Source organism: Poecilia reticulata, chromosome 5 (genome assembly GCF_904066995.2).
Source record: "Poecilia reticulata chromosome 5, P_reticulata-male-v2, whole genome shotgun sequence".
NCBI classification, from domain to species: domain Eukaryota; kingdom Metazoa; phylum Chordata; class Actinopteri; order Cyprinodontiformes; family Poeciliidae; genus Poecilia; species Poecilia reticulata.
Genome location: NC_088834.1, coordinates 13,400,412 through 13,428,200, shown reverse-complemented (window position 1 = coordinate 13,428,200; position 27,789 = coordinate 13,400,412). Strand labels below are relative to the sequence as shown.

The following is a 27,789-nucleotide window of genomic DNA, read 5'->3' as shown; positions in this document are numbered from 1 at the left end:
CTAAAACAACATGGCGGACCAAACAGCAGACATTTACTCCTTTCAGATTATCTCTATATGCAATTTTTAACCCTGTAATATCACAACATTTCTATTTTGACTTTAAAAAGATGCACAAATGTTGACTTTTCTTCACATTTTTTATGCAGACTTGGAGATTGCACTTATTTTTCAGTGGCAAACGGTAGTTTGTGCCCCACAAGACCACAAACTACGATATCTTGCAATATCTTTGCTGAGCAAGATATCTGTGAAAAACTCTGATTTTCTGTGCAAGAGTTATCAGAAAGTATGTAAAACGCCTTCCAATTTTTGGGTGATCATTTCAACGTCTAGAAGATGAGTAACTTTTGTACAACAAATGTAGAAAATACAGAATAGAGCATGTTTTATAACATATTTAACATTAAAACATTTTCAGAAAACCTTACAAAACAAAACAAAATCTGAAAACATCCTGTTTTTAATCTTCAAAATACCCATCTAGGTTTGTTTTTCTATGCCCAGCTCTTCCACACATTTACAAGGTCTTGGATTGAGGTTAGTCCACCATTATTATGTTGCTGATGTAATAAGAGAAAAAACAACAATCTTTCTAATTACGTTTATGAATTTGGGTTCAACTTATTGCAGAAACTTCAACCTGTCGTACTACTTTTTGCTCATTTGAACAAACTCATGATAGTAATAATAACTGAGGAATTTTCACACAATGCACTGTAAAACATCTGAGCTGCATTTAGTTGTTTCTACTGTTTTCTACTCTTTAAGTCAAATAAATGTTGTGAGTTTTAGTTTTGAACCTAAATGTGAGTTTGTGAAAGATAAAATTAAGTTGTGTTAACTTTTTATTAATTTTGTCAAACCTCCAAGGGTTTAATAAACTAGTTTTTATGTTAGCACTTAAAAAACTGAAAGATGAAAAAGTGGGAACTATTTCCCAGAATGCTTAGCGGCTTGCTTTTGCCTCCTGAGATGGAAGTGCGTTACATTGATCTGAGTCTATATGTTATTAAGGCAAATGTTTATTTTAAATCTTGAGGATAATGTTCTGTTCACACTAAATGTTTTAAACAATTCAGTTTCATTTTTAATCAAATTTATTATCAGATTAGGAAGCAAGAATTTAAATTATTCCAAAGTAAAATAGTTAATTTAACTTGATAACGTGAGTGAAAATAGAAATGTGGCTTTTTAACTAGATGAAGGCAGTTTTTTTTTCTCTTGCATATTGTGAAATAACCATTTAGTTTCAATTGCAGCATTAAGTTAAAACTCACAATTTAAGATTCATGAACTTAAAAAACAAAGTTTAGAGAACTTTTCTCTTGTTGTTAAATCAACTTCATGAACTTTAATTTCCAAGTTAAAACCAAAACAAATTTTTGTTGAATTAAATGACATTGTCCAGGCAGCAGGTGGACTTTCATTTTCAAGTTAAACCATCTTCAAATGTTTTACAGTGTACTTATAATGATACATTTTCTAATCTCATGTAATACAGATGTAGTTTTTTGAAGGATATTCTTCTGTGTCTCAAACAGTATTTTTATTACATTACTGCTGTTCTGAAAAGTGAAACAACTTACAGCCTTTGTATATATCTGTAGGAATCTGGACGGCACTGGAGGAGTAGTTGACCTTGTTTTTAAAATTTGGATCGTCGACAAACTCCAGCTCCAGGGAGGACGAGGTCTCTAGCGGAGCTTCCTCCTCTCCGTCCTCCGTCTGCTGAAACACACAGAGAGGGAATAAATAAGAGATGAATCCATGTCAAAAACAGGATTACAGAGCTGCATTTTGTGGCTTTCTACACTGCGATTATGGGAGACGCGTATTTGTCCTCAGCATATCTTAGCTTTCTTCCTGACTTTTTGAATCATGTTAAGCATAAAAATGTCAATTATTCTGCCTTCTGTCTGACCTCAGATTCAGTGGTTCTGTTCTCTGCCTCTAATCAGAGAAAAACAGCAGGTATGAGCTCAGTTATGAAACAGAGGGAGCCATTAGTAGCTATGATAACCATCACACACCAACGTGGTGTTAGAAGAATTAACCCCAACAACTGGCATCACTTAATTACTGCTTATTTTCTCGCCCAGCATATTTGATTACAGACTTTCTTCTCTCCTGCCTCACAATGTGAGTATCAAACTCCCTTTTTTGGGTGTGTTGTTTGCAATTTGAAGCCATATGTTGCATCTCAGAAGAACCAAATGTCAAACAAACCCAACATATTAAAAAAATTTAAAGTTTGTGTGATTTGTTGGATGAAACGATTGGAAGAAATTTTTATTTGCTTGTTTCTGATCTGACATAAAGAAGTGCATCCAATAAATAAAAAAATAACTACAACAATTTCTACCACTTATAATTAATGAATTTATTTTATACTTGTTGAATAAAGAAAGAATGTCCTCAATCCTGACAACGGCGAAGCTTCCTGGGTGATGCAAAAATTTCATTTTGATAAAGCAGCAAGGGTTAATTGGATGTGACACGACTAAAAACACGTTTGTTTTGTCCAAAGAATGTGAATCAAAACCTCTTGTCCACAGCAGAAACTGATTGATGGGCTGGCTGTAATTGACTATTAAAACGCAATTACAAACTGCTGTCGGGACGAGCCAGGGGACGTTTGAGACGGAGCAGCTCTGTAACAAAACAGAGGCGGCGATAACGGTATGAAAGAAAACGACCCACGAGACGATTTCCAGCTAAACAGTTGGCAAAAAAATCTGAGGTTGACCTGAAAATGAGCAGCGACATTTTAAAAAATGACAAAAAACTAAAAAAAGGCTTATTAAAACATAATTCTTTATATTTCTCTTGCTCTTAGATATTTCTGTAGTTATGCTGCTATAGAGTTGGGCTGCTTGAGGACAAACCAACCACTTTTTCTCACTTCCTTCTTCTTCTACTCTCCAATTTGCATTATTGGCTGTTATTTGAATTGTTCATTTTATGCTTTAAAACTTGAAGAAGACATCAGTTGAGATGTTGCTGCCAAAATCTAAATATTCTCCCTCCCTGCTTTTAAAGTTTTACTTTTTATGAACTTAGAAAATAATCCTACTTGAGAGCATCTGTTTGTTTTTTGTGCATCTGATTTCCACTCGGCCCGGTTCTGCTGCAGGTTTCTTCTTGTTAAAGGGGAGTTTTTCCTCTTCACTGTCGCCACATGCAGGCTCAGCATGATGGGTTGCAACACAGGCGACAGTCTGCTGCCTCCATCTGGTTGTCCAGGAGGAACGAATGGTAGAATAAAATTTTGTGAAAAAAAAAAAAAAAAAAAAAAAAATATATATATATATATATATATTTTTTTTTTTTTATACTGATGTATTTCAGGTGATCAATTCTAATTTTCTCCAAATACAAAGTTGTTATTTGAAAAATACATCAGTAGTATTGTTCTTTAGCTGTTATCTGATGTCACAATATTTTTTTTTCCCGTCTACACTAGAAGAAGGGACCGGGTCGGTCGGCATGCTTTTTTTGTCTGTCGGCCATATTGGATTTAACAAAACTAATTTCTTGCATTTGCAGCTGATGGCCAGTAGTTGATAGTGTATTTTATGATGCATTAGTGTCCACACTTCAGTGGTCTGTGTGCATTTATAACATAAAACCACAAGAAGCTCAAGAAAATGGATTTTAGACAGCTGTCCACTGTAGAGACCACTATGCATGAAAGGGTTAAAGAAACTTTAATTTCCACAAATAGCTAAAAGTGTTTGTTTTTTTGTGCTTTTGCAACACAACTGGGTTTTAAAATGTTGGCTTTTCCCTAAGTTGACTGTCAGAGCTCAGTATTTGTTTGTCATTTAGAGTGACTAATTCTCTCAGTGTTGAGCTGGCGCCACCCCCTCCCTCCTCCTCCAGTAGAGCCCAATCATAATTAACCAAGGCAGTGTCTAATTAGAAGCTGAATAAATCCACACAGGAAAGACTGATTGGTTCATTTTCTTCAACCATCTACCACCTGTTTTGCTCGATCCATTACCCAATTTGTTAATTTTATCTCCCCGTTCTCGAGGTTTAATTAAAGGCTGAAGGGGCCAGAGATGACATTTCAAAGCTTCTTCCAGTCCCGCCCTGAGCCGACCACGGCTAACCTGAAGCATCACTCATGGACCTGGGTGTGCGTCAGATCAAAGCGACATCACACACACCTTCTGCCAGGGTAAAACAAACATTCATCACTCCACAGACGGGAGCATTGTTACGTGACGGTCCGGGATATCGCGCCAGTCATGCTGTAACAGCCTATAAGCAGAAAAAGTTTGATTGACCAACATCATAATCAAAGTTGTAGCAATTCATTTTATGTGTTTGAAAGTCCTGCTGCAAGCAAATTACAACCTAGAGGCATGATTGGCAGTATTTCTCTACCAGGCAGATTAAAGTGCTGCATTTAATGTGAAATTATGCAGACCAAACAATATTTTTATGTTTTAATTGCCCTTTGCTATAGAATGAGGCGTAGCCATTTCTTTCTAAACATACAGGTCTGGAAAAAATTAAGAGACCACTTAAAATGATCAGTTTCTCTCATTTTACTCTTTATATGTAACTGTTTGAGTAAAATGAACTACTGACAACATGTCTCTGAAACTCCAAGCAAATATTTTCTATTTATTTGCAGAAGGTCAGAAAGCACCTTTGAATTGAGGTGCTTTCAGACCTCAATGCAAAGAAATCAAGTTAATATTCATTTAGAAACAACAATACTGATGTTTTCACTCAGGAAGAGTTCAGAAATCAACATTTGGTGGAAAAACCAGGAGGTTTTCAATGATCTCTTAATTTTTTCCAGAGCTGCCACCATCATAAAGATATTAAAAAAAAACCTTAATTTAAATGAATTACTGCTGAGACTCACTCCCACATAATAAAAAAATGTAAACAGATCTAATCTTTAACTAAACACATCTATTTAGGAATAAACTCTTACATAAATAAATTATTGTAGAGTCTACATGGGTTTTAAGGATTCAGAACTAGATCACCTTGTTCTTGTTCAACAGAGGTAAGAACAGAGTTCATGTCTTCTGCACACAGTTAAACTGGTTTCCAGTGCAGTTTGGACTCCACCAGTCTGACTTTTTCAGACAGAATATAATCTAAATATATCGACAAAATCTGTTCTGTTGATATATTTAGGACAGTGGTCCAAAGTTGGTCTTTGAGTGCTGCTGTCTTGCATGTTGTGATCTTTCTCTGGTTTATCACAATGAAAAGATCAGAACCGTCGCTCATTGCAAGGCTTCAGTAAAACCCGATGACATGCTGAGAAGGTAATTAGGCTGTCTGAATCAGCTCTGTTAGAGCATGGACACATTTAAAACATGCCGTGACCTTCAGCATGCATAGAAGCACTTTGCAGTCGAGTGTTGAGAGTACAACCCAAAAAGGTTAAGTGCTTTTTTTAAAATTAAGAAATGCTGGTGTCTTGTTCATGAGAGAAGGACGGGTGCAGCAGGAGAGACGAGAAGGCAGGCTTGGGAATCTGACAGCGTCAAGCCAGTTAGGCAAAGAGAAAAGGCCTTTTAATTTACCATGTTAAGACTCTACTTGTGGTTATGTGATATGGATCCTTTCTGAAAGAATCGCCAATAAAAGCGCCTGATATGAGTTTGCTGTGTTGAGCAGCTGTACCTGGATTTTAGGATGTGGTGAGGCGCTAGCTCATCCATAAGGAACTAAGGGTGCATTCACACCTACCCTCTTTAGTTCACTTTAATCAAACTCTGGTTTACTTGCCTAGAAAGTCGAGTTCATTTGGGGAAGTGTGAATGTGCAATTAAAACCGAGGACTCTGTTCGCCTGACATGAACTCTGGTGTGGTTTGAATGCACGTGTGAACGCCAAGTGAACTGGAGACCGCTCCAAAAGCAGGAAGTGAACTGTAGGGCACGGCATTCTGGGTAAATAAAACCTAAACAAATGCTAGAGCTAGACAAAGTGTCTAGCAGGAGAAATGGATCATGGCCTTTTACGAAAAACAAAAATATTACAATTGCTAAAATTTGATGCCACTCCATTTTTTCAAAGAAGGAAGTTGAGGTCATTTCTTCTCCACAGCTTTCTGTGTCATTTCCTTCAGCAGTTTCTGATTCAGCGCCACCTCAGGCGAGGAGGTGAACAGGTTTTTCAAAGAGCTCAGATCGCTTCATATAGTGCAGATTGAAATTTAGCCACATGAAAATGTGACAAATGTTGAAATTTTGATCCCTAAATGAACAGAGTCTTCCGGACTGTCAGGTGTGAGAAAATCCTGAGTATTTCTGCTGCTCATCAGCACAGAAAGGAGTCGGTTGTGGTTCCAGCATCTCTTTGGAGGTTTTTTTAAGAACATCGCACTAAAAGAGAGAAGCTGTCTGTCCATTCTGGACTGGGTTGTTCGATAAGGGATGTCTGGGTGTTTCTTCTTGACCTGCTTCCCCAATGAGCCAATTCACAGCAAATACATATAAGGACGGATACATTTATTGTAAGACTTTATATACAACTTCACCAGGATCACCAATAATTGTGGATTGTACTGCATATTTTATTCAATACCCAAAAAGGTTTCTTTGTCTGGTTTACAGCAAGTTTTAACAAAATGTTAAGAAAACCTGAAAGTGTCAATAAAAAATTCTTTACCATAAAAATGAATATCGGACATGCTCGGGTACATTACACTTCACTTTTGTAATAAGGGTGAAGCGACAGGGGGAGAAATTAACGAGGTGCGGTGCACAGGAGGGGAAAAGAGCCTGACAATGACTTACCTTTTGCTTGAAACCAATTTCATGTGACATCCTCTTTATAGTTCAGGATTATATTCAAGCATCAGAGCTTAACCGCAGAGATTCACCAAGTGAGACCGACTGGGAGGGTTGCTGGTGGGGACTCGGAGAGGAACGACCTCTGCCTGACTCCCGCCATCGGTTCCGGGAGGTCGTAAAGTTGTAGACGAGCGGGTCAGAGGTGCGTCACAGACTCGGCCTCAGTGTGCCATGTTAATGATGACCGATGTTCTCCAATTAGATGTGCTGACAGGCCCTAAAGCGCTGTGTCATTAATCACGACACTGTCGTGCACAAAGAGAAAATCACACCATGATTTATTGCTCCTCTGCTTCTCTTTCCTCACTCTCTGCTCCATCTTCTCCCTGCTCTGGTGATCTAAAGGGGATTCTTCCCTGCCTCCTTGAAACTTAATCAATCAGTCAGTGTGATTTCAAAACGCACTCCGTGCAGGAATTCCAGGAAAAATCTATGTGTTTAGCATCTGAAACTTTTCTTTGACTGACATAGATAAGAGAAGAGCTTTGCTGCCGCTGGACGTCGACGGCAGTAGTTCAGGTTGACCGCCAACAACAGGCTCATCCATCGGACAAAAGAAACTCTGGAGATACAATCTGGGGGAGGACACCAGGATTCACAGACTCATGCATGTCGACCTGGCCGTGCTCACCAGACAGCAGTGCCAACTCACTAATGCACACAGACAGCGCAGGATCCTACGACCCGAGAAGGAAGGGCATCAACACCGAGAAGGCCAGGGGAAGGGGCGGGAAGGGCTTGCAGGAAGGGGTGAAAGGGAACAGGAAGTGGATTGAGTGGGATTTTGTGCGTCTGGAGGGGTCAAGGCAGGCAGACGGTGTGAGGAAACGGGATGAGGGGTTAGGGAGCAGTCCATACTGTACTCACATAGTCTGAATCCGCTTTCGAATCGTAGTATGAAATGGCATTCTCCTGTGCAGAAAAGAAAAGTAAGAAGAAGAGATGGTGAGAGAAGATATAGCTGTGCCTATATCAGTCCCGACCTGTGGCGGTGAGCAGGAGAGAGAGAGAGTCATGGTTATATTCAATCACACCGTTCAGCATGAGAATATAATCAGCATCACAGAACACAGGAGGGGTAGTGTGATGTAAAATGATAGTCATGACGAGGCAAGATGTACGAAACTTGTGTTCAGCACAAGTTTGAATCTCATAGTGTGACGTCGGATGGTCTGAGATGAACCAGAAAAAGGACCCGGCAGCATAGTACTGTATTTTTCTCCATCCAGATTTTGGAAACCAGAAGGTGGTATAACATAAAAACCAATCACATAAATACATAAATACAGGGGAAGAACGTTCTAAACATGGAACATTTTAGTCAAAATATAAATTAACGAATATTTATATCAACACGGAACCAAAACATTAAGAGTCTCGCATACAGTGGACCCCGTGAATAATGTTCATGGATTCACCTATTTGCAGATTTTTCTCCAAATTATTTGTAGATTGTTTTGTAGAGCAGATCTAAAAAAATTAAAGATTATGCAGCTTAGGCACAAAGCTAGTTAACAAACCTATTGGCTAAGGTTTGCCAAGCAACCAATCCAGGAGCGCTATATATTTTCCTTGGCTCTGATTGGCTGTATTCACAAAGGAAGATGCATTTACTAGCTCCTGCTATGCTACTAAGACAGTTTCCAATACATATATTAATGTTTATTAAGGTGAATTTGGTGTCTGAACTACTAAAAACAGTTTTAGAGAGGGTTTCAAGAACTTCAGCAATTTGCAGGCGGCTGCGGTCTGCAAATTGGGGTTAGAGGTTGCAGTGAATACAAAATATTCATTTGTCGCATTAAACAAAGACCTACAGTTTTTTTGAGTGTTTGGATAAAATGCTTTTCTATTTTTTTTGTCTAGATTTTAAGTCTGTTAACATTGAAACCTGGATGAAGTCCTCCTCATTGAAAACGGCCGAATTAAGAGATTTTCATTTTTCAGAAAATATCACGCTATAATGGGCAAAATCCGTACCAATCTTGAACTGCAGTCAGCAACCTCACAAAATCATTCAAGGGTTACAAACGACCTTGGAAAGAGTTTCAAACAAATTTAAATTAACCACATATTTTAAACCAAGTCAAATGTTGCACAAAAGCACGTTTGAAACAAATAAATATTATTTTGTAGAATCTTTTAGCAGCCAGTAAAATTTTTGTCTAAGCAGCCACAAGGGGGTGGTTTCTGTTGTGGGTGTGGAGAAAAAAGTCAGCTGTGATTTTATGCTTTCTCCATTTACATAACTACATTATAAAAAAAAAGCTTTGTAAAATCTTCACTTTGGAAAATTTGTTTTTCTCTTTCTCGCCTACAAATTAGTTTGCATGTAAATGAAAGAGTCAAACAGAAAAAAGACTTCTTTGAAAAGCATCAGTGTTGGTGTGGACGGGGCCTTTTCCTCTACTTTCTCTTCTCTGTGGGGGTTTTATCACCCTCTGCTGTTACTGTGGCGTTGAGGTAAACAGCTCCCAAGCAGAGAGCAGAAATGCGCGTACCAAAAGTTAAGAAGAGTGAAAATTTATCCCACTGTTTAGCTGTTCTGTTCCACTTAACCACTTGAGTTTTCAGCTACCAGGTTCAGATTTTTACACCAGAGCTTTCAGACTTCATCCACCCTCGTTCTCAGCAGGTCGGCTAGCCAGTCGTCCTCGTTTCCCTCTCAGCTGGAGTCCTCATCAGCTTCCAGGTGGGCGTGAGGGTTTGGCGAGCAGCAGCCGCCGTGAGGTCGGCCTCATTATGATGAGCAGAGACCGGCTGAGGACGCGCTCTCAAGGGCACCGGCTGAGCTGCGGTCGCAGTCTGGTGAGGGAGGCCGGCTGACAGAGAACTGTGGTTTAGTGTTTTACACACTTTCTATTTATTTCTATCTGAGCCTTAGAGCGAAGTCAGGGGTGATAACTTTCTGATTTTCACACGTGCATCCTCTTCATTTTAAGTTGAAATTAATTTCTCTATATTCCTTGACACTTAACTCAAAATTTCACACTGTAAAAAAGGACACACATTGGAAAGACTGATAGATTATCATAATTAGTAAACATGTTTGGTTTAATACGCTGTAGGAGTCAAGTTATTGATCTCAGATCAGGTGCTGCATTTTGTTTATTATGGAGGAGAAAAACATATCAGCAAATGTTGCCTGTTAAGAATATAACATCTATTTGGATTTATTTAAGAATGATTTAATTTGATATTGTATCGCAAAATATGCTAACAAAATAATTAAATGTACCTTGAAAAACTATCAATGCCCGTTTTCACATTTTGTCACAAAGGTTCTGCAGAATACAGCTCTGGAAAAAATTAAGAGACCTGCAAAATGATCAGTTCTCTGATTTGACCTTTTACAGCTATATGTCTGAGTAAAATTAACATTGTTCTTTTATTATGTGAACTACTGACAACATGTCTCTGAAATTACAAACAAAAGCAGAAAATGAGAAATGATCAAAATAACAAAAAGATGCAGAGCTTTCAGACCTCAAAAAATGCAAAGAAAACAAGTTAATGTTCATTTAGAAACAACAACACTGATGTTTTAATTCAGGGAGAGTTCAGAAATCAACAAAACCAGGAGGTTCAGTGCAGCAGGCTCTTAAGTTTTTCCAGAGTGGTAAATTACTGGGATTTTTCATCACAGTAGTAGTGCATATATGTAGAGTAAGAGGGAAATGACACATGGTTTGCAAAATTTGACACAAATAAAAATATGAAAAGTGCAGAATACATTTTAATTTGAGCCCTTTTACTATTTTACCCCTGGATAAATTCAGTATAAGGTGATGGGAAAGAGGTTCAGGACAACATCTCTGAATATACAAAGAAATGCTTTAGATCAGATCATATCCATGTGTTTGAATGACCTGCATCCAATCTAGACGCCTGAACTGAGACCAGACTGAGAAACGAGTTTTCACAGATATCCGGTTTGACTGGTACAATTATTTGAAAGGGAGAATGAGCAAACATTTGGGTCTGAGTTACTGATGACAACATCATTTTCAAATTACTTGCAAAATAAATTAAAACCCATGTATCATTTTCCTCCCACTTCATAGTTATGCTTTACTTTATGCTGATTAAACACATGAAATCCCAAATAAACAAACTGCAATTTGTGGATGTAATCTGAGAAAATGTGGAAAACTTTGAGTCATTAATACTTTTCCAACACGCTGCACTATAGGGTATAAACTTGTCCAAAATAACAGACTTGAATTATACTGATAATTAATCAGACTGCAACCATAACTCAGTGCAGAAAAATTTAATGCACGTCCTGCAATAGTTGTCCTCTTGGATAATTAATCAAAATACTTTATCCTTAATTTAGATTGTTGAAATGAACAATATACTGGTGGGTATAAGGGTGAAATATTTTAAATTGAACATTTCCGCTATTTTCTGTGGCAATCACCAACAGTTAAAAAGTATTTGAAGACTTAAAACGAAACATCACTGCTGTTCCTGTCCATGAAAATATGTTTATGTTCAATTTCCTTCTTTTATCTCCTGCTAATCTTTGTTATCACGTGTTTAGTTTAAGAGTCCTCCCCCTTTTTTTCTAATTAAAGACACTAGCACTTAAAAACGTAGCACTTAAATTTAAGAGCAAGCGATAAAATGGGATTCAGACACACCCTACCAATTACAGAGATCATATTCAAAGAATAACTATTTTACTTTTCTAAATTTCTCTGGGTTACTCTCAGGATATGCCGTCTGAAGACGTCACTGCTAAGGTCTATAGCACAGGTCAGCCAAGAAAGTAGTACAGTCCCAAAAGAGTTGAAAAAAAGGAAAAGGTGTGATCAAACTGAAACTGACACCAACACAGCGGACCGATTGTGTTCAAGTAGGAACAAGAAGAGAAAGAACGGATTCTGCCTCCCTGACACACATCTTCAACTTACCAGCAGCTCCTTCTTCCCTCCAGCTCTGAAACGGATCAGGAGTGAAGATGGAAGGAAATGGGAAGAGCGGAGGGATCGGAGCGGATCAGTCAGGGAGCAAGCTGGCCGAGTTGGAGGTTAGGTTTAGGTCGGGCTGATGTGAGGGGATGGACGGAGAGAAGGGAGATGTATGGTGGTCAAGTGCGTGGAATGAAACAAAAAAAGAGACTGCCAGGGCTAAAAATAGCCGATGCCTTTGCAGAAAGAGTAGAGGAGAAAATCAGTGAAAGAAGGAGGGGTGACGGGGTGTTGTGTCTGCCAGCAGGACGGATCCGAAGCCCAGTCCTGCTCAGACTGCTCTGTCATTTCTAAGGAGTTTACTCTTACAGCGGCAGCGTTACAAGTCCTAATTCAGGACAGCTTCCTATCGAGAAACGTCTGGTTCTCCACATCCAGAGCCCAACACGAACAAACACCAGACAGCAGCTGTGTCTCCATGACAAACGTGGACAAATCTTTGTTTATATTCTGCTGATTCCGAAAAAAATATGTTTCGCAATAAGTAGTTCTCATGCGACGTCACACGTCCTTGAACAGCCACCTTGGCAGGCGGTTGCTATGACAACAATGAACAAGCCACAAGCTTAGAACGAACTGTTGCCTTGTTCCTAACTTATAAACAATACCATAAGTACATTATACGTATCACTTAGTCGCAGATATTTATGCTAAGATAAATATCAGCAATGTTTACTGTAGTTATTACTGTCGAAATAGCAAAATTAGCTTAGCTAATGTAGCTTTTATCTGGCAAGCAAAGATGAACATGTAGCCTACATGTATGTTACTACATGTATGTGCTTTGTGAGTCACCAGAACCTTTCTCAAGCACATTGGTCAAGAGTGTCTAAATATTTTCCTTTTGTTGGTCTTGAATCCATGGGTCCGCTATGCACTGCACAAGCATTTGCCTACTAAGATGGTGCAGATCAGAGTTGTGGGAACAAGGTATTGCTGTGTTTACATTAAAGAAATAAAATCAAAGTCACACTACCATAAGCTTACTCAAGTGATAAGCCATCAAAAATCATGGCAGATCCGGATAAAAACAGCTACATGATATATGTCCATATATCTCATATAGCTGATATTGTCTTATCAGTCGATATAGATAATTATTGATTCTTTTTTGTTGTTTTAAAAATCTGAAATACTGCCAAATTGGTGGCGTGACCTTTCATGTTTTATCCAGTTTTCACTGCTGCTTAAGCTGCTGCTGCGCAAGTTACCCAACATGTAGTTGCTAGGTAACCATAAGTTACTTAACAAGTTGTTTCTAGGTAACCAAAGAGTGAGTGAGTTGATTCCACCCACCTAAAGTTTGTTTTTCCACTGCCTACTTTAGACTTTAAAATTAACTTTAAAATTAAATAACAATATTGTCTTTATGTTGTTTCACTGTAAAGAAATTAACTATAATATACTAGAAGCTATTAAACGGTATTACCAAAAACAATGCTTTCACTGCCTGCTTCTAAACAGACCACCCATGAACTAGATGCCTAAGCTATTCTGATAAAAGCAACTAAGCTGTTAAGGTCCAGAAAGGCAACATACGTCAAGACAATATTGGACTAGATAAAGCCATATTTTTATCCAAATATTCCACAGCTGCACATTGCAGTTCTTTCCCTAGCAGCCCTGGGTAATTTGTAGTTACTCATGAATGCAATCTGAGCACACATGCACAGACGAGACGGCTCAATGCTTGTGCTTCCAAAGCCACCATGACCCTGAGTCATGACCAGGGTCAGCGGAGCCATCTGCTGCAGCTGGTCACAGGTCTCTTTGGGTACGGATTTAGGTTAAACACACATCTGATTCCACATAAGCGCAGCAATTATCCTTCGCTGATCTCCTTACCCTTTATGTACATGAACTGCATGTTGTTTACATACAAAGAAAATTGCATAAGGTATTGATTTAACTTTTAAATTCATTTGCACACATATAGACTGTGCATGGGCTCAGTGTTGAACGTAGGAGAAATTGCCACCGACACAAAGTGCTATCAGTAAATTAAATCTATGACTCAGAGTGAACCAACAAATACAAAAAGGGAGACAAACACTGAGGTCAGGTGATGATCTCCTGCCCCTCCCCTGCATCAATCTCCTCCGCTCATCTTCTACACCTGCTATCCTCTCCTCACTCTTATCTCACTCTGCTTCCTTTCCTCTCATTTTGCTTCATCACTCCTTATCCTCTTCCTCCTACCCTCCTTCTCCTCCCTGCCATGTCTTATCTTCATCTCTCTCCTCCCATCTCCAACCAGCCTCCTCGCACCAATTTCAGACTTCGGCAAAAGCAGCAGCGTGTAGGTTAGATGTCTAGCGTTGCTATAGAAACCGCCTCTCTGCTCCAGATTACAATGTGACTTTGTCGCTGCTGAAAATGTCTGCTCACTTGAACATGTGAGCGGATACGTGTCCGCCTGTCTTTCGCTTTGTTTTTTACTCAGTTTCAACATGAGAATGATTTTTTTTTAAAAAAACATCAGATGGGAAGAAAGAATATCCTTCACCTTAAAGCTGCAGTATGTAACATTTACCAAAAATATGTTTTTTTTTTCATTTTTATTAAAACTGTCACCATGTTGTGACAGTATGAGACAAATAAATTGTGAAGAGATTGATCTGCTTCACCTCTTTCCAGAGCTACTACTGCTGTCTGAAGAATCACACAGTCAAAAACAACCAATCACCGCCAGGAGGAGGGTCTTAGTGCTGTCAATCAATTCATGTACGCTGCTTAATGTGCTAATTTTGAAAAACAATTTATTGCTACAGAAAACATTTGCCCAGGGTCATCAGTGGCTATGCTAACTAGCATTAGCAAAACCACTGTTGTGGTGAAACAGCTTAGCAAAGAAGAAGAGGGAGGTGGTGAGCATGCGAGTGATTGACAGCGCTAAGACCCTCCTCCTGGCTCTGATTGGTTGTTTCTGACTGAGTGATGTATTTCTGCAGGTAGCACTGGGTAAAGACACAAAAGTTTTATTTTTCATATATTATCTGTCTGATATTACACTGTCACAACATAATGATAATTTTAACAAAAAATTTTTTTTATAATAGTTACTGAAGATTTAAGGTCACATCCTTTAACACCTAAAATTTCAATATGTGCAATTTGTTCCATTAATGATTCGTGTGAGCAGGGCAACAGCAGCGACTGAAAAATGGCCGACACATGGAGACGGCTGCCACGTTGGGGTCCGCGCCATGAGTGAGTAGTCGCTAGGAGTAAACCTTTTGAATCTGAACTCCCCCGATGTGCAGGTGGAGACAGGCTGACATTTGAGTGTGTGACAAGCGCTCCATCATGGGCGAGGACAGATTACAGTCATATTCATATCTCCTCTGGACACCTGCTAATGATTTTATAATTACAGACGACACTCTCTGCCTCTGCTGTGCCCTGGGGTGTCCACACAAGCGTGAAGTAAAAAAGCCAAACACACACAAGCGGCACACCCTCTCCCAGATAGTCTAGCAATCATTCCTTACACCAGTTTCCCTAATGGAAGCTGACATTATATCAAACACAATAAAGGATTTCATTTACTGCTCTTCATTAACCCGCACGCATCGGCCCCGAAAGGTAAACACCCAACCGCCGCCCAAACACACATGCGCGCGCGCACGCGCACACACACACACACAACTCAGTTGCTGTGGAAATTCAGCAAGAAAATACAAGAAAATCTTAACATTAGTTTGTAAAGTTTTCAGTTTGGATGCATTAGGAATGGCGGTACAGCAGGTAACAATGCAGTCCAGCTCCTGTGTTTGAATCCTGGCCGTTTTTTTCATGTTCTCTCTCTGACTGTGTGGGTTTTTTCTGGGTACTCTGACTTCATCCCACAGTCCAAAAACAGGACTGGGAGGCGAGTTGGTCTCCAAAAATGATCTAAATTGCCCTAAGGTACGAGTGTGTGCGCATGCTTGTCTGATGTGTTGGTGTGTTATGGGCTCCAATTTGACCTCGTAAGGTCAGACACTGAAACATTTTACCTGTTTCCAATCAGTGAATGCAGCATTTTAAAGGGTGAGGGAACAACACTCCTTGGTGTGGTTACAGATTATAAAAGACTCATAGTTGGCTCTATTGGGACCATAAAATACAGTTAGAGTAAGAACAGAGATTTAAGAAGAAAGACATTTTTATTTTCTAGATACCAAGCGACTGATTGACTGAAGCAAAGTGATAGAACGAAGCAAAAATAAAATAAGATGTTATGTACATGCTGTTAGAATGTCTTAATAGACCATAAGGTAAAAAACAAAACCATACATACAAAAACTAAAAGAAATAACTAGAAATACATGAAAAATAAAATAAAAAGAATGGCTGTAAGAAAGAGCAATTCCTTCAGCAGATAACAAGAAGGTCAGCTCCATAAACATTTGTCTAAATACTTAACGTCTGCATGCAACAAATAAATTGTAAAAATGCTTTTCTTTAAAACTTCTAACAATAATTGAGAATGTGGAATCATCTTAAATCACTGTTGAACAATTTTATTGTTGCATCTCTGCTTCTTTCTCTGTCACTTTTTAGACCCCGGAGAACCTTACCGCCAATATTAAGTGGTTAAAAGTACAAAAAAAGTAAATTACTCAGTTTAAGCAACAGATAACCTCCACCTCTCAACCATCACTTCTATTGCTCACACACCAAACTTACACCTTACAATTTGCATTATTTTTACTCGGTAATGACTGACATCTAATTTCTTCTGGAACACAAGGGCACTCTCACTAAAAGGACAGTTGTCAAAAAAAGAAAAAGGAAAATCACACAAACGCCATCAGAAACTAATTTGCTCAGCTCATTTCCTTTAGTTTATGTGGCCCAGAGGTTTTTCCCAGTGTGAAAAGGTGAATGTGTGATTTTTAAAAGGCTGTAAATTAATCACAGACATGTGAAAAATGTCAGAGATCTAAAAGCCCTTTAACTGCTGTGATCTTGAACTGGGGAGGTCATCTGTGAATGAGATATAAAACATTTTATGTTTTCAAGAAACAAAATCCTAGAAAAGGTGCAGGTGCTTAAACACAAAATATGCCCTGTTTTCCTGTTTTACCCTAACAGGAGGGAAAATACACTAGTGCAGTTCAGTCAATGCACAAGCTTTAAAAACACCTTTGTACATTTTGTACTTCATTTGTTGAAATCGGTCTGCCCAGGAGAAAAGTGACTGGACCACAACAACACATCCTTTGTGAAGGATGCACAACAATTTTGTGCAGGGCTGCTATTGAATTTGAATTTCTTTTGTCTTTTGTTTTTCATGTTCCAGCCTCTTTGTGATGAAATCCACTGTGATTGTCTCCCTTTGTATCAAACATTCAGCCAATCGCTACACACTGTGTGTATAAAGAAGGAAATTAGATGCAACTCCAAACGTTAAAGTGTTGTTTCACTTGATTCTTGGGGATTTATGTTTATAAAGATAATGTATCTGTAAATATCTCAGTTCTTAAAGGGCCAGATGGAAAATGCTCTAAAACCAGAATGCACCTGTTGAGTAACCAGAGACTGAAGTCTGTTTTTCTTCTTTTTTTTCCTGGTACTTGAATGTGCCTGTATGAAGTGGCCAATCTGCACTAGCAATAAACACTTCTTTTATGTGAAAGAGAGTGAAGAAGTATCATTTCCAGATAACTTCATGTGTTTTTCACAGAGAAATGTGCTATTTATGTTAAAACAATGTTTTACAAAGAAAAAGATTCCCTTATGATGCAGGGTGGATGGCGTGGGAGATAAAATGGTCTGGCTAGTAAACGGTGCAAAAACACAAAATATTACCAAGTATCTTTGGTCTAATCTCTACTGCAAATATCTCAGCACACTTGAAGACAAAACTAATTAATAAATCATTTTTCATCAAGAAATATGAGCTTGTTTTAAGTCAATAAATCCTTAATATTGACAAAAAAATTACTAGCTCCATTGGAAGATTATTTCTCTTACAACAAAACATTTTTCCCATGTTAGAATAAGTTAAATAATTTACCAATATTATGGTAATATTGACTCAAATAAAGCTCATATTTCTTGTTGAAAAGTTAGTTTTGCCTTATTTCAAGTGTACTAAGATATTTGCTCTAGAAACTAGAGCAAAAATACTTGGAAAAATTTTGTGTTTTTGCAGAGAAGGAAGCATATTTGAACATAAATATTTGTTTTTCCTGTTTGTGCTTTCTGGGTTTTTAAAAGCACACAAACAAAAATAAACCAAACCGATATAATTTTTTGTGCCTTGTAGGTCTAAAAACTAAATGAAATGTGTGTTAAATGAAGGTGGGGAGTTACTGTTGCACAGACAGAATCCCACTTTTTATCTTCTTATTGCACTGAATCACAATTGGCAATTTGGATGTTGGCCTCAAAACTGTGTGGCCAATTTGAGTTAGAATGCTTTTAAGAAAATGTGTTGTCTCACAAAATGCCTGCCCATAAAGTGAAGCCAATAAATAAAACAACCAGGCGCCTTTCTATAAAATTAAAACTGTTGGCCTGCAGGAGGAGAAAGAGGGAGAGAGCGACTGAGCTTAAGTGAGACGCAGATAAAGGAGTGCATGACAGCGGCCTTGGGCGCGGCTGAATCCCTCTTCTTCTGTTTTCTCGTTGGCATGCTCCACATCTCCAGGCTCTCAAGCGATTAGGGAGCTGCGGAGACCGTGCCGTCCAAGCATAGCTCCATGCAGATGTTCATTTTTATGCCAATAAACAAACGTGCCCCCAGATTAAAGCTCCAATGCACAGTGCAAATTCAGCAGAGTGAATGGCATTCTCCATGCTTGTGTCATCAGTGTCCTGCCCCCTCTTCAGACGGAGCCTCATGGCCCGTTCCAGCTGCACACTCACTTGAATGACTTGCACAGGGACGGGCAAGACGAATACGGGTTGAATAAAGAAGGGAAAACAAAATGAAAATAAATGCTCAATTTTAATAAATGTGGCTGAAAATGCTGCAGTTATATCTCATGCCCCCAATTTTACCCATCAATCTGCAATTTCCAGCCTTTTAACATCTCTTTGTAAACATCCTGCAGGTCTCGTTATTTCTTTCCCCTCCTCTTTTCCGTCTCTGCTGTACCGTCTCTCTCTTCCTGAGCCTGACACTTCCCCTTGGTAAAAGCAGCTAAATCACTCTGTGAATATTCCAATCCCCGAGATAAGAAAAGGAGGCTTTGTCCTGCTGCACTCTGGGTAATGCTGTTCTCCATTGTTGGATGACAGGGCTCCATAGAGAAGCAGGTTTTAATTCTGATAGCATCTCCACCCTGCATGGACACAATGCCAGATAAAAACCCCTATCCGGCGTGACACACACATGCCAGCGTCCCCCAAACAAGCCTCAATCTGTGCAGCACAGGAGAAAGGTGGTGCAGCTCCGAAAAGAGACACACAAGATAAACCGGTCACAGCAAAATGAACGCTATCACATGATCCCAGAGCAAATGCAATTATTGCCCTGGTCTAACATTTTACATCTATCGCCACACTGACCATTTATGCACAATCTGAACCTCCACATCCAATCCCACCACAGCCTCTGTATGACACGGGTGCACCAACGTTTCTGAGCGGAAAACGATGCCAGGTTCTACTTTTGCAGATGGGCTGAATGCCGATTTTCATTCCTCTGAGATTTTTTAAGCCACATTACCTCTGCTAGTCCTGAAAAGTCAGTCGCCACGTCCCATCCCCCACCCGCTGACCGAGTGCCCAATCAACAATCAGCGCTGGCCAAAGGAAACCTGTAATTTTCGACCCTGTAATCATTTCTATCAGATGCTTTGCTGTCCTTCACAATGATTTGAAAATTCAAATGACAATGGCCACTTTGCTTTAACATATCTGCAGGCAGCCACCAATGACAGCAGGGATACAATACGGCACGAGTAAAACTCCAGCTGCAGCTTAACAAGCACCTGACCACTCAGAAACGTAAAACATGGCTCCACAGAGACAACACATCCTCACAACAACACAGCTGATGGAGGGAAAAAGCTTCAGAAGATACACAGATTAGAGCGCAAAAGTATTCACATCCTTCAACCATTTTTTACACTGTCTCTTCAATAAACAGTCAAAGAACTAAAAAAAAAAAATTACTCTGGTCAGATGAAACCACAGTTAAAGCAGCATTATGCTGAGGAGACTATTTTCAACAGGAGCAAACAAGTTGGTCAGAATTGATTGAAGTTGATTTGTGCTTAACATGAAGTAAAACTCAAAGAAAACCTGTTAGAGGCTGAAAAATCCTTAAGACTGGGGGAAGAGCTTCACCTTTCAAAAGGATAGCAACCTTAAACATACAAGCAGAGAAAACACTTTAATTTAATTCAAGGCCGGTAAAGTGCCGCTGTACTCAAGTAAAAGTAGCACTACTTCAACATATTTTTACTAAAGCAAAAAGTAAGTAAAAATAAATGACTGAAGTAAAAGTAAAAAAAGTATATGGTAAAATGTCTACTGCTGTACTGAGAAACTGATCATTTAATATTTAAAAATCAGACGGGCCAAAGTATAAAGTTAAGTGAAAATTTTGGTATTTTAAGGTAAAAATTACAATAATACATGTAAGTAACAAAAAATAAAATCAGGGAAAAGAAAATGTATTCAAAGCAGTTTTTTTCAGTATAAAAACTTATGAAACTTTAACAAGTTTGTTCTTCATTCAGGGAAGAGAAACCAGAAATTTAACTGAAGAGCAGAAATACTTCATAATAAAATTACTCAAGTAAAAGTAATAAGTACAGTGAAGTAAAAATACTGTTAAAAATAATTTAAAAAGTTACTCAAGTAAAATAATTGACTAAATGTAATTAGTTACTACCCAACTCTGAAGTGAATTATTTTGCCCCTGCTGCTACAAAATAAAATTTGTGTAAAGCGAAAAAGAAAAAAAGAAATCATGAACAAAAATACTAAATAAAATCATCTGTAATGAAAGCTAAGGGAACCGAATGAATCATCTAATTGCTACAAAGAGGAAAAAAAACGTAATTTTGAATGACTGAAAAATGATAAAAAAATATAAAGAGGATAGGAGCTAAAAAACATTAAATTGGTTTTCAAAGTTTTGTTCCAGTGGCATCCATCTGTTGTAGATACTCTATGTTTTTATGTTGTACTCTGGATGTACTGCATAAAAACATTCAGAAGAATTGGTAAAATCAGATCATTTTCCCTTTATAATTAAAAACTTTTCTTATTTGGCTCTATAGGAGCCCAAAGCTTAATGTGGCTACATGTGTAGTTTCAGACTCTTGGTATAGTCAAAGTTCAGATGTAAAGTTTTGAGTTGTAAGGCTCAACAAACATGCACGCCACACTTTTCAGATTTGTATCACATGTCCTTTTCCTCTGACATGCCACTATGCACTGAGGAAAATCCTAATAAGATTCATGCTAATTTGTAGTTTTAACTTGACAAAGTGTAAAACAATCAATGAAATTAAATAACGCATACAGCCACATTTAATAAGAGGCTCATTTGTCAGATTAAAAGTCAGTTTTGGAAAAAAAAACTGACTTTTAAGCAAGTACTAAATATATTTTACTTTGATCTCACATTTCTGGAGTAAAATGTTTTTTGTTACTCATCTGATGTAATATTCTTAAATGTCATGCTTTTATTAGCTCTACACAGAAGATATCATTAACAATAATAAAGAAACAGCAGTCTGTGTAATGTATCCATATAATGTGTCTCACTTAGTGCAATGAATTACAGAAATAAACGAACCTTTAGACAATATTCTTCTTAATTAATGGATCTCTAGCAGTGAAAACAGATATGCGTCTCGAATTTTGTTCCTGAAACTTAAAAAACGTTCCCTCTGTAGCCAAAGTGAGATATTTGTCATATTTGTCCGGCTGTCAGTGGAGGCAGCAGACAGTTACAGCCAAGAGCATAAACAGAAACATATGTGATTCAGGTCTCGTTTGTGACCCATGCATCAACCATCTTTCTCATCCATCTTTTTCTCACCTTTTTTCCTCACTATAAAAAGACCAAAATGGTTTAAAAACTTGCCTCTGGCCAGAAATTATTCTGATAATCCCCAAGTATTGAAATCTGTCTCACATTGTGTAATGCCAACTCAGAATCCAAAAATGTTTTTCACCGAAGAAAGTTATCACCAGTCCATATTTCATTCTTTTTAGGAGTCTGCCCCAAATGGACGGCACAAATAGAACCAGGTTTACCCTTTAAAATGACATTTCATGGGTTTTGACCATGTGGCGAAATGTGAAAATCAGGGTCTGCAACATGGCTCGCTGGATTCCTCTGACTATCGATTCCCATCTTCTGTGAGGCAGTGGATCGATTGGAGGGATTTAGACATGGGGGCCGCTTTCTAAACATTCCCTCCTGGCAGGCAGGCTGCATCCCAGCTGGCCCGACTCCGCCTGACAGAAAGCTTCACCGCCACACCTGAGCTTTTTTTATTTGCACACATTTTCCATCTCAGATTTTTTTCATTAGCTGTTTTCTTATTTTAAAGCATCTTAGGCAACATTCACACTGCAGGATGAAGTGACCCAATTCCCATTTTTTGTCAAATCTGTGCTCATATTTCTTCTTTTTTTTTTTTTTTTTTGCAGTGATACTCCCAAATATATGCAACTTGGATGTGATCTCCGGCGTGAACTGCAAACAAGCTGAGTTTCCTGCATGTGCAGTAGAGGGCGCAATGATGTCGTACATAGAGAGCGCGCTCAGTGTTATGCCAACCGTCATAAACAAGAAGAAGAAGAAGTGCTCAGTCTGCTAACGGTGGAGCATTTCTTACGATTTTAAAGTCGTTCTCCAACCGGAGCCAACACTTAACAACTCAAACCTCATTACTGTCCGCCATGATTGTTGTTTTCATTCCCGCTTGTGCATATCAGGACGCAGAATAGTGACGTATGTCGAGAATCAGTGACGTTCTGGTAGGATGAATGTGACCTAAACTGTGATTATGACCAGACTGTCATGATCAGATGCTGAAGATCATTGATACTTGACAAACCTCACTGTTCTGCATCCTCATACGCGCAAGCAGGAAGAAAAAAATCATGGTGGACCATAATGAGGATTAAGTCGTTAAGTGCTGGTTCCGGTCGGACAACAACTTCAACATCGTAAGCTATGCTCCACCGTTAGCATCCTTGTTTACTCCCACTAACACTTAGCACTTCTTCTCCTTCTTCTTTAAAACACTGAGCGATATTGCGCCCTCTACTGCGCATGCAGGTCGTTTGCGGTTCACACCGGAGATCACATACAAGTCGCATATATTTGGAAGTGTGAACGACCGCGGCAAAAAAATACAATTTCACAAGAAAGTCAGGCTTGGTCACTGCAGGCTGCAGTGTGAATGCAATCTTAGATTCAACATATTCCTCAATGTACCTGCAGTTTTTGTTGAGAAAAAATATTTGAGACAAAATTGAAACATAAAAGGGAAAAAGACACAGGAGCAGCAGCAAGAGGAAAAAGAAGCTCAGAAAAAGCAGGAAAAAATGTAAGTAGGCCATTTCAAGACTGTCAAGCACCACTTAAACAAATTACAGAAGCTTACAATCAAGATACAGAAATTACAAAACCGTTGGGTCACCACAGCAACCAAAAGTCTAATCAAAGCTGTGATCAGTGTAGTAGCTGATGGAATGAGAAGAGGAGGAGATGATGAAGACGAGAGAGAGGCTGCAGTCAAAATGGACCTATATGCCGTAAATTGGGCTGAGAGAAAAAATCAGCTTTGCTGGTCGGTCAGTCTGTGGTACACAGGCTGGATATTAGAAAACACTGAACTGAGATAATATTCCTGAACATTGCAAAGATAATATCAATCACATTTCACCTTCTTCAGGGAGACAAAATGCATTGCTGCTTTCAATTAACCTCAGACGTCAGAGCAATGACATGATCGTGTTCAAGGTTCAAATCAGACAAAAATGTTGAACTTGCTAACTGCTGTGCTCTTCGATCAGGTGTAACATAACAAAAAGGACTCAATAATGATGCTTTTATCAATATTTCTACATTAAAGTGGGCAATAAGCTGATCAGGTCCAAAGTTTTGGAAATATTTACAAATATTGAGACATTACTTCATCATAGTGTTAGCATGCTTAGACGGCTCTGTTTTCCATGTGTGCAAGTGTTGCACAATTAATAATTAAACTAATATCTGTTTGTGTGATTTCAGAGGTTTTTTTACAGTTGACAAATAGCCGTGTGTGCAACAGTTACAACTGCATAACAGGCAGTACACATAATTTGATGAGCTAATTTCTGTACATTTGGTAAGTTAAACTTAAGACTTTTGAAGCCATGATGATCGAAAACATAAACAACTCTGGAAAAAACTAAGAGACTATTTAAAATGATCAGTTTCTCTGATTTTACTTTTTATAGGTTTATGTTTGAGTAAAATGAACATTGTTCTTTTATCCTATGAACTACAGACAACATGTCTCTGAAATTACAAGCAAAACTTTAGCATTTATTTGCAAAAAAATGAGAAATGGTCAAAATAACTAAAAAGATGCAAAGCTTTCAGACCTCAAATAACACAAATAAAACAAGGAATGTTCATTTAGAAACAACAAAACTAACGTTTTAACTCAGGAAGAGTTCAGAAATTAACATTTGATGGAATAACCAGGAGGTTTTCAGTGGGGTTCACTGCAGTGGGCAGAGATGCATAAAACAACTTAACATGTTTGATACCTTAAACTTGAGTAACTTAGTGATTTAAATAAATTAACTTAATAAACTTATATTGGCATTTTTGAATCTGGTATGTGAGTCACTTAAGCTAGTTAGCTTGTGTCTGTCTGTCACTGCAAACAGATTTTAACCAACTATGTGTCATTATAAATGCACACTCCTTCAGCTAATTTTTTTTCTAATCAGAGTGGAATACATAATAAAGTCCATCCAATGAAATAATAATAAAAATAAACAGGAGGCCCTTTTTCTCTGAAGCATTGGAAATAAACAGCAAAAAATGTTGTGAAGCCAAACTAAGCGCATCACAGCCACACCACAGGTGGCGTTTCTTAAATGAAAACATGCTGTAAGTAACAGCATTAGAAACAACACGACGATCGCACATAATAACAAACAATTTGTATCCCTTACAGACTGAGAGGGTGAGCTCCACCAAATAGTGCCAGAGACAAAGTGATGATCTAGAAGAAAGAAATGAGTGAGAGGTAATCTCAACAGATAATTAAAAAATGATCCTGCAGCTGCAAGTTCTCTTACTTTTTTGCAGGCTTGAAATTTCAAGCTGTAGTTCAGTCACACGTCTCCTCAATACGGTTAAGGAAATCTTCATCAAGAATAAGATAATTCACTGCTTTACATATGTTGTATTTTTATTGAAATGGCTTGCTGTATGTTGGTAAAACCTAAAAACCGTTGGAATGAAACTCAGTCAAGCTCCATTCATTTAAATATAATTATCAAATAAAAACAACACAGTTATATTCCTATTCAAATGCAGTTACTTTAACAATTTTAAAAAACTAAATACCAGCGTACATTTTCAGGCGAGTTTGTTTTGTTTTATGGCTAAAATTCCAGTTAAACATAATTTACAGACAAACGCGACTAAAGTTGTTCAGTTGCTCAGCAGTTTAACTGACAGCGAAGTGACGCGATGCGGTCGGGAAACATTTTACGATGACAAAAGAAGAAATTAAAGTGCAAAGAAAACGGAGACATAAAAACAAAACCATGTGTGAGCGTTGTGACATCTCTTCATTTCTGTCTGTTTTACCAGAATCTGAATCGGTCCAGCGCAGCCCTCATGAGATTAATGTATTCTGTGGATAATGGAGCTGGCAGCCTTGAGGGCTCGGCTGAGAGTTGCCACAATGATTCTCAGTCATTTCCTCTGAAGGACCAATTTACGTCAAATTGAGGCATTATAAAAGGAGTCAAACTTGGACAAAGTGAACAAACCCTTGCAACTTTCACTTGCATCTCTTCAGGTCATGCTTCACCTCTTAAAGGGAATTCATTGCGAGTTCAAAGCGGGTCATATTAAAGTTTCTATTGAAATCGAATTATCTCAGAAGTTTTGCAGAATACCATTTTGAGAACTGCCAACATAACTTTACAGGCTGAAAATGTGAACTGCTGGTTATATTTTACAGCACTGTAAAACATTTGAAGGTGGTTTAACTGGAAAATGAAATTTCACCTGATGCAGTTAAAATGTAACTTAAGTCAACAAGAAAATTGGTTTGGTTTTAACTCAGAAATTAAAGTTCATGAAGTTCATTTAACAACAAGAGATGAGTTGTTAAACAATTATTTCACAATATTCAAGAAAAGAACTGAACTAGTTAAAGAGACACATTTCTCTATTATTTTACTCACATCATCAAGTTAAAAATAACGATTTTACTTTAGAATAATTTAAATTCTTGTTTCAAATTGAATGAACAAAATTTCTGGTCTGATCATGAATTTTGTTAAACATCACAATGAATTCTGCTAAAAACATTTAGTGTGAAATAACACAGGAGTCAGATCAACGTAACACATTTCCATCTCCGGATACAAAAACAAGCCGCTAAGCATTCTGGGAAATAGTTCCCACTCCTGTCTTTTCTTCAGTTTTTTTAAGTGAAGTAAAAACTCTAGTTTATTCAACTCTTGGAGGTTTGACAGGATTAATCAAAAGTTAACACAACTTAAGTTTATCTTTCACAAACTCACACATTTAAACTAGCTAAATGTATTTGACTTACAGAGCAGGAGACAGTAGATACAACTAAATGCAACGTTTTACAGTGAGGCTGGATGCAGCTGAACATGCATGTGTACAGAGGCAAAGCGTGAATATTACTCCTATGCATCAGAGTGGGTGGCTGAGTGGAGATGAAGGGAGAAACGGAGAAAAGAAAGGAAAGAAAAAGAGGAGACTGTGTTGTCCTATGATGAAAGGCTTGATTGATTAGAGAGTGATGATTGCAGTAAATGGCCTGGAAGATGGCTCCATCTCTGTTTCCCGTTTCCCCCTCGTCTCTTCCACCTTCTTCCCCCACGCCGCTTTCTCTCTCCCTCTCCTGGTTTCATCATGGCAGCCCATCAGCAGAGTGCCCCTCTCTCTCTCCTAATGGCACAGCTATTAGCACTAATGCATTTCCCAACGTACAGCAGCTGCCACATCACAATCTGAATGAAAGGACATGTCTTCCTCCAATCTCCACAATCTCCGTCCCGTCTTTCATCCAATCTCGTCTACCGGTTCCGAGGTGCCACGCTTCATGTCAACGCCTCTTCATCTATGTCAAAGCAGTCATCATCAGAGCCGCGGTGTGACAGAGGGGAAGAGCGGCTGATGATAATGTAGCAGATAATATATTGTTGATCATGTCATCAGTCTTAAGGTGATGATGATGATGATGACCAGAGACGATGTTTCATTTCGTGAATTCAACCTTCGGTTTGCTCAAAGTTGTTATCTTAGTGACTCCAGGAAACACCGTCTAACACTATTTGTACATGTGTCAAGATTCTCAACAGGCTTCATTAAGCGTTAAACAACTGGAAGTCAGAGGCAGATCACAAATGACAGCTCCAAGCCAACAATCTGTGATTGCAAAGCTTTCTAAGAGAGCGCATAAACAAACAGCAACAAACTACCAGTGTTCAAGCTGACATGTGTTTGCATTTGCGTTCTCTGGATTTTTTCCTTTTACTTGTAGCAGATAAATTCAGTTTTCAGTTGTTTTTGGATGTTAAGGGATATGCACGCATACAAATCCAGAGCATGTACTTAACTACTATTTTAGCAGGAGGATAAGTAAATACCAAGGTGTTCAAAAGTTACAGCTTGAAACGGCAAGAAATAAATAAAAAAAAATAAGATAAAGAAACAAAAGGTGCACCGATTGCAGTTTTCTGGCCATTAGTAAAAAGCAGGACCTGCTGATTCTAATTTTGGCTGATACTCTTTTTAT

At 38.4% G+C, this 27,789-nt stretch overlaps 1 protein-coding gene across 11 annotated transcripts in view; it reads right to left on the bottom strand.

The window, feature by feature from the left end:
• Positions 1-27,789, bottom strand: part of cacna2d2a (calcium channel, voltage-dependent, alpha 2/delta subunit 2a) — a 240,773-nt gene that overhangs the window by 74,989 nt on the left and 137,995 nt on the right. For 7 of the 11 annotated variants that reach the window (XM_081607057.1, XM_081607059.1, XM_081607063.1 and 4 more), the window contains 2 exons: positions 7,704-7,748; positions 1,590-1,731 (listed from right to left, as the gene is read on the bottom strand). In XM_081607057.1, coding sequence (XP_081463183.1) covers positions 1,590-1,731; positions 7,704-7,748 — 187 coding nt within the window. The remainder of the gene's footprint in view (positions 1-1,589; positions 1,732-7,703; positions 7,749-27,789) is intronic. The other 4 variants (XM_081607058.1, XM_008408663.3, XM_081607061.1 and 1 more) reach the window with 3 other exon arrangements.